At 39.0% G+C, this 20,931-nt stretch overlaps 1 protein-coding gene across 3 annotated transcripts in view; it reads left to right on the top strand.

The window, feature by feature from the left end:
* Pafah1b1 (platelet activating factor acetylhydrolase 1b regulatory subunit 1) overlaps positions 1 to 20,931 on the top strand; it is a 44,716-nt gene that overhangs the window by 12,376 nt on the left and 11,409 nt on the right. For 2 of the 3 annotated variants that reach the window (XM_040749130.1, XM_040749132.1), the window contains exons 2-7: positions 3,486 to 3,551; positions 4,034 to 4,250; positions 14,452 to 14,536; positions 14,787 to 14,861; positions 15,925 to 16,131; positions 20,021 to 20,189. In XM_040749130.1, coding sequence (XP_040605064.1) covers positions 4,219 to 4,250; positions 14,452 to 14,536; positions 14,787 to 14,861; positions 15,925 to 16,131; positions 20,021 to 20,189 — 568 coding nt within the window. In that variant the 5' untranslated portion in view covers positions 3,486 to 3,551; positions 4,034 to 4,218. The remainder of the gene's footprint in view (positions 1 to 3,485; positions 3,552 to 4,033; positions 4,251 to 14,451; positions 14,537 to 14,786; positions 14,862 to 15,924; positions 16,132 to 20,020; positions 20,190 to 20,931) is intronic. The other variant, XM_040749131.1, reaches the window with a different exon arrangement.

The following is a 20,931-nucleotide window of genomic DNA, read 5'->3' as shown; positions in this document are numbered from 1 at the left end:
AGCCCTGGGGTTCATGAGAGACTTTACTTAAAAATATAGGGTGGACACTCAACATTAGCCTCTGTCCTCCACATGTATACAAGTGTTACGAACATAACACAGAGAAAAAGAGTACCATCTTCAAGACCAAAAGGCCATCTTCCTCCAGTTGCACTTTGGCTGTGGGGCTCTTTCAAAGCATCCCCATTGCTTGTGTAGTTCAATGCCTGTCACCACCTACTACCAGACCCTTCTCTGCTTTAAGTATGGTTTGTTACTTCCAAAACAGTCGCTGTGAAGTATCACTTTGAGAACCTTCTTCTCTAGCTAGAGAATTGCAGTGATATGTGTGTATGTGCAGATAGAGCATTTGTATACATAAAATAACTTTTAAAATTAAAAAATTAGAGCCAAGCAGTGGTAACACATGTCTTGAATACCAGCACTTGGGACGTGGAGGCAAGTGGATCTTTGTGAGTTTGAGGCCATCATGGTCCAAGGGGAGTTTTTCAGAATAGCCAAGGTTACACAGGGAAACCCTGTCTCAAAAAAAGTCAAAGTTTTAGCTTTGAGGCATCTTGCTGATTTTTATCTTTTTCTCCTGTAGGATTTTTCCAATCTGATACATACTAATGGCAATCTTTTATAAAATGTAAAACGTTGTTTTGTTGTGTTTGTTATGGTTTTGGTTTTTCGAAACAGGGTTTCTCTGTGTATCTCTGGTTGTCCTGGAACTTGGCTTGGTAGATAGAACAAGTTTGGTTTTGAACTCAAGAGATCTGCCTGAGTGCTGGGATTATAGGCATGTGCTACCATTGCCTGGCTAGTTTTTACTTCTTTAACTCAAATTGAAGTCTTGGTTCATGACATAGTGGATTCATGGCATAATACGTAGCTTTTTTTTTTTTTTTAATTTTGGTTTTACGAGACAGGGTTTCTCTGTATTGTTTCGGAGGCTGTTGGTCCAGCCCGGCCTCGAACTCACAGAGATCCGCCTGCCTCTGCCTCCCGAGTGCTGGGATTAAAGGCATGAGCCACCACCGCCTGGCATAATACGTAGCTTTTTTTGTTTGTATTTTAAACAAAATTAAAATACGTTCTTCAGGTTTTTTGGCATTTTGTTTGGAAAAGGTTTCTCATGTGTCTTAGATAGACCTTGACCTGAACTGTTAGCTACAAATGGCCTTGAACATCCTCTTGTTCCTACCCATCTAATCTGAAATTACAGGTTTGTGTATCACTTTATACAATTTTGGGGATGGAACCCAGGGCTTCATGCCCCCAGGAAAGCACTCTACCAACTGTGCTACATCTGTCCCAAGTCTGTGAAGGTAATTGGATAAAATGGGAGATTTAGGAATACACCTGTACATGTATTGGTAGTACAAATTAATGTGTTCTATGTTTTGGAACTATATTCTAAAGCTTGATCATTGTAAGGTAAACCATTTTTATTGCACCCAAATCTCATTTCCTTTTTTCCTCTTCTCTCTATCACTTTCTGATGTATTTATTTGTGGTAGTAAGAACTTAATATGTATGTGTGTGTGATAAGTAAGTCATCTACCACTGAGCTACATTTCCAGCCCCAACTTCTACTTTTTAAAGACTTTATATGAAAAATAGCTGACCATAAAGAAAGATTCATTTATTACGTATGCACTATTCTGTCTGCACTTATGCCTGCATGCCAGAAGAGGGCATCAGAGCCCATTATAGATGATTGTGAGCCACCATGTGGTTGCTGGGAATTGAATTCAAGACCTCTGGAAGAGCACCCAATGCTCTTAACCTCTGATCCATCTCTCCAGCCCTGTCATTCTTTTAATAATCAGCTGTTTAATCAGTATTGAGACTTCTCCAAATGTCTGCTCATATCTTTATAGTTTCTTTATATCTATATCTAAGCATAGCTTACAAATTGCAGCTGGTGAATGTCATTTGTCTTACTATATTATTTGTTTATTTGTTTGTTTGTTTTTTCAAGACAGGATTTTTCCGTATAACAGTTCTGGCTGTCCTGGACCTCACTTTGTAGACCAGTCTGACCAGTCGAACTCTCAGAGATCTGCCTGTCTCTGCCTTCTGGGGTGCTAGGATTAAAGTTGTGCCCCAACATGACCCAGTTATTATTTTTGAGATATCTCAATGACTCTGAGAGCCCCCCAAGACAGACCTTGAATTTGCAGTTTAGCTAGGATTTGGTTTGAGCTAGTGGTAATATTCTTGTCTTAACTTCTTGAATACTGTGATTGGTGGTTGGAGCCACCATACACAGCTACATGTCTTTGAATCCACAGGTTCCTTTTCTAAGGCTTTTCACAGGTTAGGTTTTGCTGCTTGTGTCCTCATGTGTCCTCTGTCCTCTTACTGCAAATTGATAATTGGAGTTGGAGACACTTAATGAGATTGTTTTTATGGCAACAGTATTTCAGTATTCTTTCACTACACTAATATAAAATACACTTACATAGGTATAATTGTACATCTTGTATATTTTCTTTTGTCATTATTTAAGCATCTCATCTGGCAGAGGAAAATACATGCTTGTATTTATCTGTAAAAGTTTTATGTTATTATTTCTACTCATCTCCTTGCCCGCTTAAACATTGTTTTCTAGCTAGGCATGGTGATTCATTCCTGTAATCTAGTAGCCTGGTAGGTTGAGGCAGTAGGATTGCTTTGAATTCCAGGCTAGCCTTGGCTGTAACATGATACCTACTGTTTCAAAAAAAATTATTTAATAATTGGTATTGTTTCTGGCATGTTTAAGCCATTTTTCTCTCTAGTATTCCACCAAAACCATTCGGATCAAGGTTATCAGTGAACTGAATACTGAATGCAGCCAACCTATCCTTTCATATTTGATAACTTTGGATACTATAAATTGCTTCTCCTCAAAAATACTTCTTTGACTTCTGTGATATACCTTTACTTTTATTGCCTTAATTGCTTTTTCTCAGCCTCAACTGCAGTCAATCCCCCTTCTAAAACATCTCATACTTCTATACTCACATGTATAGGCACTCCATACTCAGTCACTCAAATATATGCACTCTGTACTAAACACACTGTCTCTTGTACACATAGCTCCTCCATACGCATTGTCACTCAGCTCACATGCCATACTTACTCATATACTCTGTCACTTGAGCCATACATACCCTTCCTCCCCTCTTCTCACTCTCTCCCATTCTGGCTATTGAATCCAGAACCTTGTACAAGCTAGGTAAATAGTTTAACTGTTAAACCTTCAAGTCTAATCTTAGTTTTTGATTACATTGATTGATTGAGGGCTTGGAGATTAAAAAAAAAACTTGCAGGAATTGATTCTCTCCACCATGTGGCTTCCTGGGATTTAGGTTGTCAGGCTTGGCAGCAAAGTGCCTTTACCACTAAGCTATCTAGCTCATTAATATGTATTTCCTTTAGGTTCAATCACTGTTCTGTAATTTTTCTGAAAACAAAACAAAACAAAACATGTCTGTAATTTCTCTTGACTCTAGGCTGAATTGTAAAGACCTGAGCTGGTTTTATACTCCAGCCTCTGTAGGAGGATTGCTGAATTTGAGGTCAGTCTGGGCTACATAGTGAATTCCTGACTTAAAATAATAATAAAATTTCTAGAGTAGCTATATATTAATAATTGAAATTAAATAGGTAACTATGTTAAATTTGAAAACAATATTGTGTTGCTGGGTGTGGTGGTACATACCTATAAACCTAGCACTAGAAGCTGAGGCAGGAGGATTGCCAGGGTTTGGGGGTACATACCTGGGTCTGAATTATAACACTTGTGGAGTCAGAAGGATGCCTGGTCTATATAGAAGTTTATGTTTTTTTGAGACCGGAATTTATTTTGGCATTTACTGTTCTTCCCTCCCTCCCTCCCTCCCTCCCTCCCTCCCTCCCTCCCTCCCTCCCTCCCTCCCTCCCTCCCTCATCTAACATGCATATTAATATAATTACATCATGTTCTGTAATAATTTAGAAATAATACAAATTTTAATTGAGGAAAATAATTCTTTTTTTCTTTCTCTTTTTTTCTCTTTAGGTGGAATGAACCTTACTTGTTGACTATTTCCTGGTTGCTGATTGGATTCACTTGAGAAAGAATCATTTTCTCCTGTGTGGAAGCCACAAAGTGGCATATTTAATTCAAATCCAGGGATCACAAAACTTTCCATTTTTCTGGAGGGACATACCACTATATCAAATAAGCTTGACATTACAGCCAAAATGGTGCTGTCCCAGAGACAACGAGATGAACTGTAAGTTTCTCTGTTTTATTTAGAAACCCCTTAGACAATAAACTAGGCATGATTGATGGTACATGGGATAGTGGCAAAATCATCCTCTGCTACTTGGAAGTTCAAGACCAGCCTTGTGCTAGCTAACACCTTGTCACAAAAGGGAAAGAAAGAACGAGGGAAGGAGATGGGCTTGGGGAGAAAGTGTTAAAATGCAGTTGTAGATGGAATTTTCTGTCCCAATTGGTCCTGAAGCCATTTAGTTCCAAATAAACACACAAAGGCTTTTATTAATTATAAATTGTTTACCCGATGGCTCAGGCTTCTTACTGGCTAGCTCTCTCTTAATTATTAACCTATTTCTGTTAATTTTTGTAACTCCATGTAGTCTTGGCTTTCCAGTGATGCCCGGGTCTATTGATTGCTAGGTAGCTACGTGGTGTTTCTCTGACTTTACTACCTTTCTCTATCCCTGTTTGGATTTCCTACCTGGCTAAATCCTGTCTGTCCATTGGAGGAAACAGCTTTATTCATCATTCGATAAGAGAAACATATTCATAACATACAAAAGGACATCCTCCAATCGCCCATCATTTCCTCTTTTCGGTCTAAATAAAAAGGAAGGTTTTTAACTTCAACCTAGTAAACTTACATATAACAAAAGAGTTATCAAGCAAGAAGTATAGTTAACAATATTTAGTTCATTTACATTTGGCAAAATTTTTTAAAAATTATTTATTATGTATAGTTTTCTGTCTGCATGTAACCCTGCATGCCAGAAGAGGGCATCAGATCTCATTACAGATGGTTGTGTGCCATCATGTGATTGCTGGGAATTGAACTCAAGACCTCTGGAAGACTAGCCAGTGTTCTTTTTTTTTTTTTTTTTTTTTTTTTTTGGTTTTATGAGACAGGGTTTCTCTCTCTGTATTATTTTTGAGGCTGTCGGTCCAGCCTGGCCTCGAACTCACAGAGATCCGCCTACCTCTGCCTCCTGAGTGCTGGATGACTAGCTAGTGTTCTTAACAACTGAGCCATGTCTCCAGCCCAAATTTGGCAAAAATTTAACAAAAATATCCTATCATCTATTCTGTCTTTGTGTTTAGAATCCCTTTTAAAGCTGTTGTCAGGTTTTTAATTTTTTTTAAAAAACTTAATTTATTTTATACATGCTAGTGTTCTATATTCATGTACAACTACACACCTATATTCATGTACAACTACACACCAGAAGAACCACCATGTTGTTGCTGGGAATTGAACTAAGGACCTCTGGAAGAGCAGCCTTACCCTCTGAGCCATCTATCCAGCCTCGCTTTTGTCAGTTTTTTTACGTGGAAAATCTTGCCAAACGTTTGGGCCCCACATGCAGTCTTGGGAAGTCTTGTTTGTTTTGTTTTTTGTTTTTGGTTGTGAGCCTAGCCCTTAATGGCTGAGCCATTTCTCCAGCCCCGATTTTGTGTGTGTGTGTGTGTGTGTTTTAAAACAGGGTTTTTCTTTAGCGTTGGAGTCTGTCCTGGAACTCACTCTGTAGACCAGGCTGGCCTCAAACTCACAGAGATCTGCTTGCCTCTGCCTCCAGAGTGCTGAGATTAAAGGCGTGTGCCTTCACCGCCTGGCCCAATCCTCCTATTTATACTTCTGTCTGCCAGTTCTGCCTATCCTTTCTCCTGCCTCAATATTGACTGTTCAGCTCTTTATTAGACCATCAGGTATTTTAGACAGGCAACCTAACACAGTTTCACAGAGTTAAACAACTGCAGCATAAACAAAAGTAACACACCTTAGAATAATTTTTTAAAACATCCAACAGTAATACTGACTCTCGCTATTTTGGAACTCATTCTGTAGACCAAGTTGGCCTCAAACTTAAGAGATTTGCCTGCTTCTGCCTTCCCAGTGCTGAGACAAACTTAAAAATGCTCAGTATGTAGAGAGCTTGCTTACTTTGCATAACGCCCTAGATTTGATCCCAAGCATCACATAAAATCTGACATGGCCATAAAGGAAGAAGGACTAGGAAGTTCACTGTCATCCTTTGATACTTAGTAAGTTCAAGGCCAACCTGGGCCACAGGAGACTTTGGAAAGCAACAGTCAGATGTGGTACACACCTTTAGTCCAGCATTTAAACAACAGGTGAATGCCAGGTCTAGTCAGAACTACATGGTGAAACCCTTTCTCAGAAAACAAATCAACTAAAACATGCCTCTTCTCTTTTTAATCCTCTCTACCATGCTATCTTCAGTGCATCTGGAAACGATTTTCACTGTTTTATAAAAATATGAGCCAGTATTTGGGAGGCAGATCTCTGTGAGTTTGAAGCCAGCCTGGTCTACAGACTGATTTCCAGGATGGGCTCCAAAGCTACAGCGACACCCTATCTCAAAAACCAAACAAACAAAAAATATATTTCTATATTTCTTCTTTTATTAAATATATTTCATGTGCCTGTGGTTTGTGTATTTTGCTTTTTTTTTTTTAATTTAATGTGCCAAAAAAAAAAAAAAGCCATGCCTTGGTGGTGCCTTTAATCCCAGCACTCGGGAGGCATAGGCAGGCGGATCATTGTGAGTTCGAAGCCATCCTGGTCTACAGAACGAGTTCCAGGAGAGCCTCCAAAACAATGCAGAGAAACCCTGTCTCTAAAAACCAAAAATAAAATAAAACTTATGACTGTTTTGCCTGCATGTGTATCTGAATACTATGTGTGTGTTGTGCCCATTGAGTCAGAATAGGGTCTGAGATTCCTCAATGTGGAAGTTGGTGTTCTTAAAAACTAAGATAGGCAGGCGGCGGTGGTGGTGGTGGTGGTGGTGCATGCCATTAGTCCCAGCACTTGGGAGGCAGAGGCAGAGGCCGGAGGAGGATCTTTGTGAGTTCAAGGCCAGCCTGGTCTACATAATGAGTATCAGGACAGGCTCCAAAGCTACATAGAACAACTCTGTCTTGAACAACCAAACCAAAATAAAGCAAAACAATGTTTTACTTTAAATTTATCCTGAGTCAGAAGTTTTGTTTGTGTTGACTTTTATTTTTCAGTTGTTTCTGATACAATCTCTGGAGGTATTTTCATTTTTCTGTTTATAAAAGGACTTTAGTGGAGCATTGCAAATAGTTCATGCAGTCATTTTTTAAGCTGGGCATAGTGGAGCACACGCTTAATCTCAAAACTCAAGGCAAGTGGATTGCTTGAATTCCAGGCCAGCCTGGTCTACAAAGTGAGTTCCAGTACAGACAGAACTGTTACAACTTGTGGGAATCTCTTCTCTCCTACTACGTGGGATATAGGGATAAAGGTCATCCGGTTTGGCATAAAATCTTTGCTCACTGAGCCATTTTGTCAGCCCATATTTCATTTTTTTATTTTTAAAAAACATTTAGTTATGTTGTGTTTATTGTCTGTACATATACACATGTACATTTCCAAAGACAACTTAGGAAGAGCATGTAGGATATGGGGTCCCAGAGGTAAAACTTGGGTTATAGGGCTCGGTAGCAAGCACTTTTACCCATTGAGACATTTCATCAGTCCCTGAATTCTACTTTATTTTATTTATTTGTTTGTTTGAAACAGGATTTCTCTTTGTAGCCTTAGTTGTCTTTGGCTGTCCTGGAACTTGCTCTGTAGATCAGGTTGAGATCTGCCTTTCTCTGCCTCCCAAGTGCTGGGATTAAATGGGTGCACCACGTCCTTCTTACCATTGGAAATTTTTCAGTTGATACATTTCACTCAGTAAAAGTCATCATAGCATGATTATTTGAGAAAAAATCATTATATACTATTATGTAATAGCAGTATCTCTCCTCCCTCTATCACACACACACACACACACACACACACACACACACACACACACACGTACGTTGAGCTGGTCATGGTGGTGCATGCCTTTAAAAGGTGTGTGCCACCACACCTGACAGAATTCAGATTTTTAAAAAGAAACAGAATTGGCCAGGTGTTTGGAGGCAGCAGGCAGATTATTGTCAGTTCAAGATCATCCAGGATTGCACAATGAGACTTGTCTCAAGAAACAAAACAAAAAATGGAGCTGAAGCTCTTTTAGAAGACTCAGTTCCCAGTACATAAACAGGGCAGCTCACAATTACTATCAATTCCTGTTTCATGGAATTTGATGCCCCCTTGACCTTTAGGCACCAGGCACACATGTGGTGGATAAACATACATGCAGGCAAAAACCCATATACGTAAAACAAATTTTTAAAAACAAACCTGATCCTGGCGATGCTGGCACATGCCTTTAGTCCCAGTACTTGGTACTCAGGAGTCAGAGTCTACAAAACTACACAGAAACCTTGTCTCAAAAAAAAAAAAACTGAACAAAAAACCCCCAACACTGATGAGTAGGCCTGGTGACTTGAAATTATCCTCGTGCTGGTGAGGTAAATTTTTTTAACTTACTAGTTAACCAGTTTGGCCTACTTGATGAGTTTCACCCATTGAGAGAGACCTTTTCAAAAAGGAAAACAAAGGACTGAACCTGAGGAAGAAGAACATCTCTTGTAGTTTGTGCTTTCCATATGTACATGCATTCACAGAGTTGTTGACACCTTTTAGAACTCAGTCTGTCTGTTTATTGTGCCATAACTCTTTTTCCTGCACTGCTTGATGCTATTCTAGAGATTATATTACAAGGAAAAAAAAAAGAAAGGTAGAAAAGCAAATACCTAGAAAGTGAGAAAGTTTTAATTTCTGTATGAGTTTAGAGGTCAACTAAAAGATGAGGGTAACTGAGTGAAAGAGGAACAGGAGCAAGTGATTCATTCCTCAGGCAACCCTAGAACAACAGCTATGTTATGACTTGACCAGTGATGAGTCTTAAAATGTGTGTTGCTTTTAAACATCGTAGATGATAGCCTATTAAGTTCATTCAGGATAGAAACTGTTCTTTCTATCAGCCAGGTGTGGTGGCACTTGCTAAAGAAACCTAACAGGCCAGGCGGTGGTGGCGCACGCCTTTAATCCCAGCACTCGGGAGGCAGAGGCAGGCGGATCTCTGTGAGTTCGAGGCCAGGCTGGACCGACAGCCTCCAAAACAATACAGAGAAACCCTGTCTCGTAAAACCAAAAAAAAAACCCAAAAAAAACAAAACAAAAAAAGAAACCTAACAGGCTCAAGAAACTGAATTAAAATTCAGAAAGTTTCCAGGCTGGTGGTACATGCCTTTAACACCAACAACACTCAGGAGGCAGATGCAAGTGGATCTCTGAGTCTGAGGACAGCCTGGTCTATAGAGTGAGTTCCCAGACCCTGTCTCAGAAGCAAGACAAAAACCAGCAACAACAACAACAACCAGCCACCCCCCCATGCTATTTTTTTATTTTTATGTGTATGGGTGTTTTGCCCTCGTGTGTCTATGCACTGAGTACATGCAGGGTGCCTGCAGGGGGACTAGAAGGGTTGTCAGGTTTTCTTGGGACTAGACTTAAGAGTTGAGAGCCACCATGTAGGTGCTGAGAATCTAACCTGATCCTCTGCAAAAAGAGCCTGTGCTCTAAACTGTGGAGCTATCTGTCTAGTCATCTCCCATTTTCCCATTTTTATTTTTTTCCTATTGTGTGTGTGGAAGCCAGAACATGAGTTGTTGGGTATCTTCCTTAATCACTTTCCACCTTTTTTCTTCTTAATTTTTAGCGTGTATGTATTTTGCATGCATGCATCTTCACAGAGGATATCAAGTGTTTCCCTCTATCACTGTCTATCCTACTACTTAATTTAAGGTAGGCTCTTTTACTGTATGTGATACTCACTCACCATTTTAACTAGTTTGGTGTTCTTACTGAGCCATCTCCATTTTATTTTGTGAGACAGGGTCTTTAGCTGGATCTAGGTCTCACTTCAGCTTGACTGACTGACCATAAGTCCCTGAGACTCCTGTCTCTGTCTCCTCAGATCTAGGATTTCAGGCATGCATGACCACACCCAGCTTTTTACACTGTGTTTGAACTCAGGTCCTTAAACTTGCATTAGCATTATAAGCACTTTACCAACTTTACCATCCTCCAGCTTCCTTGTCTTTTTGTTTAAGGTAAGCTTTCACTGTGTAGCTCAGAAACCGCTCTTGTTTCTGCCCCAGGCTAGCTTAGAACTTGAGAGCCTCTTACCTCAATCTCCTGAGTACTGAGATTTACAGATGTTTGTCTCCCTTTAAAGTGATGGGGGGCAAACCCAGGGCATTTGTACATATTAAGCACATAATTCTGTCACTGATCTACATCCGCATATCTTCAACATCTTCATTGTTATTTGAGTGGTTGTTTTTGGTTTGTTTGGTTTGGGGGGGGCTGGGTTTTTTTTCCCCCTTCGAGACAGGGTTTCTTTGTATTGTTTTGGAGGCTGTCTTGGAACTAGCTCTGTAGACCAGGCTGGCCTCAAACTCACAGAGATCTACCTGCCTCTGCCTCCCAAGTATTGGGATTAAAGTGCACCACCAGTGTCCAGCTAAGGACAGTTTTAAATACTAGTGATTATAGGCATTCTTGTCTTTAATTGCTGTATCTAGTCTTTGATTTACTGAAGCTAGTAAACAAAAAACACTTTGGTGAAAGTTCTGATTGTTTCAAACATGGGGTTTTTTAATTTAAATTTTAGCTTTTATTTTGTTGGAATATGGTCTCTTGTAGGCCAGCTTGCTTTAGAGCTCCGAATGTGGCTGGTTACCTTGAACAGACATTGCTTCTCAAGAGTGCTGGGTTCATAGGCAGGTACCACCATGCCAAGTTTTAGTAGTTGTTGATAAAAGAATGAAGTAAGTATACTAGTTACCTTGTTGCTGTGACAGAATTCCTGTCAGAAACAGTTTAAAGAAGAAAGGGTTTCTTTCACATTTTGAGGCATCCCGGGAAGGTGAGGTGGTGGGTCACATTATGTCTGCACTCAAAAAACAGAGAAGTGTGAATGACAGTGCTGTTTAGCTTTTTCCTTTTTATGCAGTCTAAGACACTAGCACATGAGGTGTGGCCACCTACATTTATAATAGTTCTTTGCTGTTCATTTAAACCTTTCCAAAAAAACATACAAATACACCTAAAAGGTGTGTTTCTGCGATGATTTTAAATCCTATTGAGTTGATGATGAAGCTTGACTGTCATATTAAGCTAGGCATCTGTGATTATAATTGAGGTATAAGAATGGACCTTATTTTTCTGTTTGATTAAAAAATTTCAAGATGACTTATACTTAATACATGTTATTGCAGTTATTAGGTGGAAGCTCGGTTCAGCGTCAGAATCTTAAAAAGACCCCGGGTCTCTGACTATAATCCACAGTTTGTTTCATAATGAAGTTAAAGGTCCATTTGCACTGGCCTGACTTGATTTCATTCTTTTCCTTTCTCATTGTCATTCATAGAAGCTCATAGTAACCTCTCTGTAACTTGTATTCATCTAAAGATTCAGTAGTAGTTGAATTATGAACTGCCGTTTTGAATTGAAAATTGTATAATGACATGTAATCATGAAGGATGATCTTATAATGCTTTGTCACATTTCTTTAGGGCCTATCAAATTGGACTGGAATATAATACACAGGCCAGGAACTTACCACACCTGTGCTTCCCCCTCTCTTAAGACTCAGTGCAATGTTGTAGCATATTTAAGAAACTCTTACTAGAGTGATGTCTCAGTGTCTCAGTGCCTATTGCACCAATTTGTTGAAAGTTCAATATCCCCTGAGCCCATGCTGGAAGGAGAGAATCAACTCCCAAAAGTTGTCTTCTGAGTTTTACCCAACTGATTGGACCCCACCTACACCGACAGTAGTAATAAGTAAAATGAAATTAAGTTTATTACTCTTCTTCTCTGTTAATGCATTATAGAAATTGTCCTTGAGTGAAGTAGATCAGCCTCAGTATAGTAACCCCAGGACTTGGGAGGCTAACACAGTGTCATAAATTCTGGGTTAGCCCAGGCTTCATAGTGAGATACTTCTTCAAAGGAGGAGAAAAAAAAACAAAACCCAGGTATTTTATAGACTGCATCTTAATTTGACTTAATGTTGTCTCTCAAAGTTATGGAATTGATTCAAAACTAAATGAAGCATAAAGAAGAACTTACATCAAGTTGTTCCAGGCCAGCTAGGACTATGTAGTTTGACCTTGTCCCCAAATAGATAGATTCGATAGATAGCAGTAATCTAGAACACTATAGGTTTTAGGTAGATTATCTCTGGAAGAACAATTAAAATACAACAGTGGTTGCCTATGATGAAATATTTGGAGAGCAGTGGCAGATATGGCCCTGTTAGGAAGGGTTAGAAATATAGCATGCACAAATCCTTCGATTTGATTTCCAGTGCCTTGAATTGGCCAGGTATGGTGGCCAATTCAGAAGTTCAAGGCCATCCTAGGATACACAAAACCCTGTTTTATAAAAGCAGGGTGGGCCAGGCATAGTTGCACATGCCTTTAATACAGCACTCAGAGGCAGAGACAGGCATATCTCTGTAAATGCAAGGCCAGCCAAGACAAAGACTCAGTTTCAAAAGAAAAGGATAACCAAAACAGGGTAAAAAGATGTAATGATACAATTACTATATATGCATATTTAAATTTTGTTTAGCCCATGGTAATACCTTTTGTTGTTCTTTTGGCTTTTGTAGACCAGGCTGGCCCTCGAACTTACAGAGATACACCTGCCTCTGTCTCCTGAGTGCTGGGATAAAAGGCTTGCTGGTATTATTGTTTTTTGCTTGTTTTGTTGGTTTTTTGTTTTGTTTGTTTGTTTGTTTTCTTTTGATACAGGGTTTCTCTGTATTGCTTTGGAGGCTGTCCTGGAACTCGCTCTATAGATCAGACTGGCCTCAAACTCACAGAGATCTACCTGCCTCTGCCTCCCTGTGCTGGGATTAAAGGCATTATTTAAGTTCGTTTGAAAACAACCTTTTCAATAATTTTATGACTAAAGGCTCAGAATCATTGAGAAATGTTGAAATAGGAGAGCAGGTATGCTTGTCTGCATTCTGTTAGGACAGAATAAAAGAGAAACATGAAAAGATATCATTTCAAGGCATTTCAGCTTGTCTGCCTTTGAATTACAATTCTAAATATCATTCTAAGACAGTATACTGTTTATGTGTTTTTCAGTCCATTGTAATGGTTTAGAATTATTTCTAATACTAAAATACTTTTGGGGGGTATTTTGTGCCTAAGATGTATGAATGCCAGAAGACAGAAAGACTTTTTGTGTCTTCCTGTCACTTTTTGTTCATTTTGAACAGCAGGATCTCTTCCTGAACCTGAACCTGGAGCTGGAATATTTTGGCTAGCCAAGAAGCCAGCAAGCTCCAGAGAGCCTCCTGTGTCCACCCACCTTAGTGCTAGGTCTACAGACTTGCACAGAAGACTCAGCCTTGTACATGAGTGTACAAGAAGAGCACTTGTAACCACTGAGCCATCTCCATACCCTCGTTATAGTTTTATCAGAACATTTCTAAACCAGGTGTGGTGGTGCACACCTTTAATCCTAGCACTTTGGAGGCAGAGGCGCTTTGGATCTCTGGGTTTGAGGACACCCTGGTCTAGAAAGCAAGTTCAGGAAAGCCAGGGCCAGGGAAACTCTATGCAAAACTCAGTTCTAATCTCCAATCTCCAATGCTTGAGCATGTATATCAAATAGAAAAAGAAGGTGAATGTGAACACTAGCAAAACTGAGGGTTACTTTTGCCAGTTGTTATAGAGAGATATCTCTAGCTGTGGACTGCCCATAATTTATGAGCTAAGTAGTAAGTTAGAAATTTATAAAATGTCAGAGGCCGGAAATGTAACTCAGAGGTAGATCACTTGCCTAGTCTTCACAATATCTTGCAGTCCCTAGCTTTTCTGGTGGGGGTGGGGAGGGTGCTCAAAAATAATACAGATACATTATGACAGTGACTGTTTCAGAATGTTTGGCAGTGTATCTATCTCTCCCCCCCCAATTTTTTTTTAATAATTTGGAAGGAAGTACTCTTTTTAATAGGTTTTAGTAGCCAGGTTCTTGAGAGAGGCAGCACTTGGAAGAGACAGAGGCAGGTGGATCTTTGTGAGTTCAAGGCTAGCCTGGACTACATAATTAGTTCCAGGATAGGCAGGGCTAACAGAGAAACCCTGTCTCAAAAAACAAACAAACAAACAAAAAAACCCAAGATTTTTAATAAGTATTTCCTTATTTAGAAATAGAAATTAGGTATTTTTAGGATTCATTTGAATTTGTTTTCTTTCAGAAATCGAGCTATAGCAGATTATCTTCGTTCAAATGGCTATGAAGAGGCATATTCTGTTTTTAAAAAGGAAGCTGAATTAGATATGGTATGCTTGATTTTTTTATGTCTTCTAATTATTCATAATATAATTAATAGTGTAGTTAATGGGTGAGTTTTACTTCAGCTTGCAGTAGTTAGGTCAATTCAGCTATTCAAACCTTGTCATTTTTATTGTGATCTACTTAGCAATGATCTTAATTTTCCTACTTTTTTATATAATCAGATATTTAATGTTTAAGTTTAAAGATGTTATGGTTAAGCCATTTTTTAAAGGATCTTGCCTTTTTCTCCTCTAGAATGAAGAATTAGATAAAAAGTATGCCGGTCTTTTGGAAAAAAAATGGACATCTGTTATTAGATTACAAAAAAAGGTAACTAAGTTTTTTCTTCTTTAGGCTGCTGTGTCAGTTGTGCTCTTATAAATTTTCTGAAAGCATTACCATAAGTTATTCTGCTGATTCTCATACCTGAGCTTAAAAAGAACATTTCCTTTGCTTCCTGAAAACATTGATTTTAAGGTTATTACTGATGCATAGTAGTTCATACAGCCTAGAGTATTGCTTTGGTTGAATTTGCATTGTCCTGCCTGAGAAATTGATGCTTAAGGAATCATTTGTACTCTTAGAAAGACATAACTACTTGGAACTGGGAAAAGGGCACTAAATGTGGTCTCATACGAGCTATTTTTACTTCCCAGTTGTTTTTTTACCCGAAAGACATAAATAACAAATACTGTTCCATTTTTAAAATATATATTCTTCATATGAAAAATTGGAATATAGCCGGGCAGTGGTGGCACACGCCTTTAATCCCAGCACTTGGGAGGCGGAGGCAGGAGAATCTCTGTGAGTTCAAGGCCAGCCTGGTCTACAGAGTGAGTTCCAGGACAGGCTCCAAAACTACACAGAGAAACTCTTGAAAACAAAACAAATGAAGAATAGTTGGAATAGATAACATTGTTCTAATACAAGCCTGGTTATAACTGTGGTGTGGGGGGGGACACTAAAAATGGCAGGTGTAAAAGAAGCAAGGGAAATGTGATGATCTTCTCTGATAATAAATGTAAATGAAAATTGTCTTTGAGTGAAATGATTCAGGCTGGGCATAGTAACTATTGCTTGGGAGCTGAGGCAGGAAGATTATAAGTTCTGGGCTACCCTAAGCTTTCATAGTGAGAGCCTACCTAAAAGCAAAAAGCATAGAAATTAAAAAAAAAAAAAAAAAACCCCGCCGGGCGTTGGTGGCGCACGCCTTTAATCCCAGCACTCGGGAGGCAGAGGCAGGTGGATCTCTGTGAGTTCGAGGCCAGCCTGGTCTACAGAACTGATTCCAGGACAGCCTCCAAAACAGAGAAACCCTGCCTCGAAAAACCAAAAAAAAAAAAAAACCAAATATGTTATGTATGAATCTTTAACTTCATGTTTCCTTCCCAAGGTTATGGAATTAGAATCAAAACTAAATGAAGCAAAAGAAGAATTTACGTCGGGTGGTCCTCTTGGTCAGAAAAGAGACCCTAAGGAATGGATTCCCCGTCCACCAGAGAAATATGCATTGAGTGGTCATAGGAGTCCAGTCACTCGAGTTATTTTCCATCCTGTGTTCAGTGTTATGGTCTCTGCTTCAGAAGATGCTACAATTAAGGCAAGTTCTTTTTGTTTGTTCCTTTTGTTTTTGTTTGTTGTTTTTTGAGAGACAGTGTCTCTCTATTCTTGACTGTCACACTGGTCTTGAACTCATAGAAATCCTCCTGCCTTTGCCTCCTAAATGCTGTGATTAAATGTCATGGGTCACCACACACAGGTAAGGCAGACTTGATGTAAATTAGGTGAAAGAAAGATTTTGAAAGTAAGGACCTAAGCAGAGGGGAGTTCTGAGTTTGTCTTTTGTTTATTTTGTGTGCCCACGCTTCTTGTGTATGTATGCCTATCTGCCATGTCACGTGTGTGATTGCTGAAGAACAAATTATGGTAGTTGTTTCTCCCTTCTATGATATGGGTCTTGGACATAAAACTTGTGATGTAAGGTTTGGTGGCAGTTTCCTTTTTGAAATTGAATTAAGTGATTTGGTTCTAAACCTTAAAGACTGACTTTAACCTTAATTATATCTCTAGAGAGTCATTTTGCCAATAAATAACTGGTGTATTTGAGAAAATTTGGGATGTTTTTAATTTAGTTTGACAGTAGATCGTCTTTTCTTTGAATACTTTCTGTTCTTTAAGAATGAGAAGTTTGTCCCTTATTTTTAAGCAGGCAATAAGAAAATATTAGGGGCTGGAGAGATGACTCAGCGGTTAAGAGCTTGCTCTTCTAAAGGTCCTGAGTTCAATTCCCAGCACCCACATGATGGCTCACAAACATTGTAATAGGATCTAGTGCCCTCTTATGCCTTAAAAACAAACAAAAAATTCTTTAAAAAAAGAAAGACCATTCTCTCGAAGAACATTAGTCTAAAGTAATGTACAGTTTTCTTCAACCTACCCGTAATAAAGTGACAGTTGTGTTTCTTGTTTCTAAGGCTTATTTCATATGAAGAACCAATATTAAGTTCTCCTTGTAAAGGTTGAATGTCACTGTATATATCCCATAGCAACAAAGTCCTGCCTAAATTGCAGGCATGACTTAAGTGTGGCTGTTTTACCGTTTTTTGTTTTTGTTTTTTTTTTTTTGTTTGTTTGTTTTTTTGTTTTTGTTTTTCGAGACAGGGTTTCTCTGTGGCTTTGGAAGCTGTCCTGGAACTCACTTTGTAGACCAGGCTGGCCTCGAACTCACAGAGATCCGCCTGCCTCTGCCTCCCAAGTGCTGGGATTAAAGGCGTGCGCCACCAACGCCCGGCTTATGTTTTACCAGTTTTTCAAATTTATTAGGTTTTAACATATTCTTTTTAAATTGATTTACTCATTTTGAGACAGGGTTTTCAACATAGCCCTGGCTGTCCTGAAACTCACTGCGTAGAACAGGGTGGCCTCATACTTAAGGGATCATCTGCCTGCCCCTGCCTCCAGAGTACTAGAATTAAAGCTTTGTGCCATCATGCCCAATCAAAGTGTGTTTTTCTAGACAGGGTTTCTCTTTGTAGCTTTGTAGGCCAGGTTGGCCTTGAACTCAGAGATCCACCTGCCTCCTGAGTACTGGGACTAAAGGTATGTGCCACCGCCCCCCGGCATGTTACGTAGTCTTAAGGTGATGATCCTGGAGGCTCATTGGTTAAAAGTGAGCATGTACTCACTTTATGTGCTCAAACCATGCGCACCCCCCCCCCACTAAACTCCCAATTTTCTCAGGAGATCTTGTCTATTTTCCTTTCCCAGGGGGATCCATTTATGTCTCTCTTAGGGTTTTCCTTGTTACCAGCACTCTGGAGACAGAGGCAGGCAGATCTCTGTGAGTTCGAGGCCAGCCTAGTCTACCAAGAGAGTTCCAGGACAGGCTCCAAAACAATACAGAGAAACCCTGTCTCGGAAAACAAAACAAAACAAAAATAATAGTTTTGGGGGTGTGGTAGCACATGTTTATAATCCTAGCATTTGGGAAGCCTAGACTGGACAATCTAGAATTCAAGTTTTAAGATCAGGCTAGGCTACCTGGCACCTGTCCAAAAAGCTAAAAATAATATCCAGGCAGTGGTAGCACAAGCCTTTTATCCCAGTACTCGGGAGGCAGAGACAGGTGAATCTCAGTGAGTTCGAGACCACCCTGGTCTACAAAGCTACACGGAGAGACCCTGCCTCAAAAACAGACAAACAAACAAGCAAATAAATAAAAATAAACAAAAACCCATGATGTACTTAGAGCTGAATCCAGCTGGGCAAGCACAGAATTAAACATGCAGTGACACCTTTCTTATGGAAGTGCTTGTTTAGAGCTGCACATGATAATGTTTGCACAGCACTCCAGAGAGTGAGGCAGATGGTTCATGAAATCACGATAGCAGGCCAGCCTGGTCTACATAATGATACCCTATCTCTCCACAAACAACAGCAACAAAATTAGGAAAAATATATTGTTATGGTGAGATAGGAATTTGTATTTTTTTCATAATATCATGTTTATACTAGAAATTCCTTATAAATACAGATTTTGTATTTGTTTACAATCCTCTTATGGTGACCGCTTAAGTTTTTAAGTATGAGCTTTGACAGAGGTCCAAGGTTTGGTTTCCAGCTTCCACATGGTGACTCAGAACTATCTACATTTCAGTTCCAGGGGGCCAGTGTCCTTTTAGCTTTAGAGGAAACCAGGCATGAATATGGCACACATATTTTAATGTGCGAGCAAAACACTCATAAAAGATAATAAATTAGACAGATGGGAAGCTCGCCTAATTAAGGATGTAAAAACGCTTTTGTTCTCAAAGTTTATTGTTGCTGGGATTTAAAAAAATTGAAACAAAAAAAGATAATAAATTATTTTTAATGTGTTACCTAGAAAAGTTTTTTGTTTTTTTAAGTATTACCTATTTTCCCAATTTTATCTGTTTTTTTTGTTTATGTATACACATACACAATTGCATTTAAATTAGTACTCACTGTGGATAGAGTGGACAATATTGATTTTAGAGCATGGAATATTTGCTTGATTTTTTTGTAATAGTTTTTTATTCTTATTTTACGTACATTGGTATTTTGTCTGCATGTATGTCTGTGTGAGGGTGTCAGATCTTGGAGTTACAGACAGTGGCTAGCTTCCATGTGAATCCTGGGAATTTAACCCAGGTCCTTTGGAAGAGCAGACTTAACCACTGAGCCATCTCTCCAGTCCAGTGTTTGATTTTTTTTTTCTTTTTCATTTTTGAGGGTTGTGTTTGTTGTTTTTGTTTGGATTTTTAATGTTTTGCTTTTGTTTTTTGAGTTGCTGAAGATTAAATTGAACCTAGAACTTGTTGCATGCAAAGAAAGTGCTATAATTAGTATTTTTAAAAATGATTTTGATCAAAATACAATATGGCCACCAGAACAATGATTTAGTATGTTCTTGAGTGATATCTCTTTATAATATTGATTATTGGCAACTCAAATAATTTCTGCTTTAGAAAAAAATTGCCCTTTCAAAATGAGACTTTTTCAAATGAAATGGTTTTGTTAATCATGAACATTTCAAGAATAGTTTGTATTTGTTAGATTTTTCTTAATCTGTGCTGCTTTAGTAGAATTGAGAACTTAAATCAGTTTACTTGTTTTACATACAAATGCCTGTCCTTGCCCCAACACATCTTTTTTATACTTGAATTTCCTTATTTATTTCTAGTGCTCACTATCAGACTAGTGTGCTTTGACTTTCTGTACATCCTCATTAGTATAGTTAAGTGGTGGATTCTTAACAAGTGTGACACTGAAGGTTTACTTGGATAATTGGAGCTCTCATTTTTCTCTGTGAGAAAGGCCAGTTTGTACTTGAAGATTTGGTATTTTTAACAGATTATTATTTGTTATTTGTTAATTAGTCAGTAAGGCGCCAGACTAAGCTACTGGGTGTAAATGTGAAATGAGGACATGATGGATTGGTGTTGACCATTTTTCTATTCACTTGACAGGTGTGGGACTATGAGACTGGAGATTTTGAGCGAACTCTCAAGGGGCACACAGACTCTGTACAGGACATTTCATTTGACCACAGTGGCAAGCTTTTGGCTTCCTGTTCTGCAGACATGACAATTAAACTATGGGATTTTCAGGGCTTTGAATGCATCAGAACCATGCATGGTAAGGGGTAGAGGATGGTACTTTAATTTCTGCAGGACACTTGAGAGAAGAAATAATTTGCTAACCACATTAGGTACCTTACATTTAACTCCTAGCTGTCTGCATTATGGACTTTGGCAATAGAGATTTTCTTGTTGGGATGCTTTAAGGTTTAGAAAGAATACTAATTTGTATTCACAAGTATATTTGGATAAGAAAAGCTGCCAGGTCAGATTAGTCTAATAGAAAAGGACAGTTAATTTACTGAGGTTGTTGGTTTCCTTTCCTTTTGTCTTTCATCAAGAGAACAGCCAGTGTGGAGGCTGGAAGCCTGAGTCTCCTGCTGTGGTACCTTAAGTATCCATATGTTATTTCATCTGAAAAATAAAGGGGTAATACCTATGTCATAGGATAGTAAAGCTAAAATAAGTCATACTTAAATTATCTGGGTATATAGGAGATACTAACATTTGTCATTTCTAGGTTTTTGGGACAGGGTTTCACAGTATAGCTTTGGCTGACCTGAACTCAAGAAATCTGCTTCTACCTACCTCAAGTACTGAGGTCAAAGGTGTGAGGCACCACGCCTGGCTTTGTCCCATCTCCCATGTGTCGCCCCCCTTCCCCAACGGTTTCTCTGTGTAGCTCTGGCTATCCCTGGCTGCCCTTGAATTCAGAGATTGACCTGCCTCTGCCTCTTGAGTGCTGGGATTAAAGGTATGCACCACCACTGCCTGGTTTGACTCTGTTTTCTTTAAGAATA

This window comes from Mesocricetus auratus, unplaced genomic scaffold (assembly GCF_017639785.1).
Source record: "Mesocricetus auratus isolate SY011 unplaced genomic scaffold, BCM_Maur_2.0 Super-Scaffold_100007, whole genome shotgun sequence".
In the NCBI taxonomy this organism is placed as follows: domain Eukaryota; kingdom Metazoa; phylum Chordata; class Mammalia; order Rodentia; family Cricetidae; genus Mesocricetus; species Mesocricetus auratus.
Note: the sequence above shows the minus strand (reverse complement) of the source record. Positions and strands in the feature narration are given on the sequence as shown.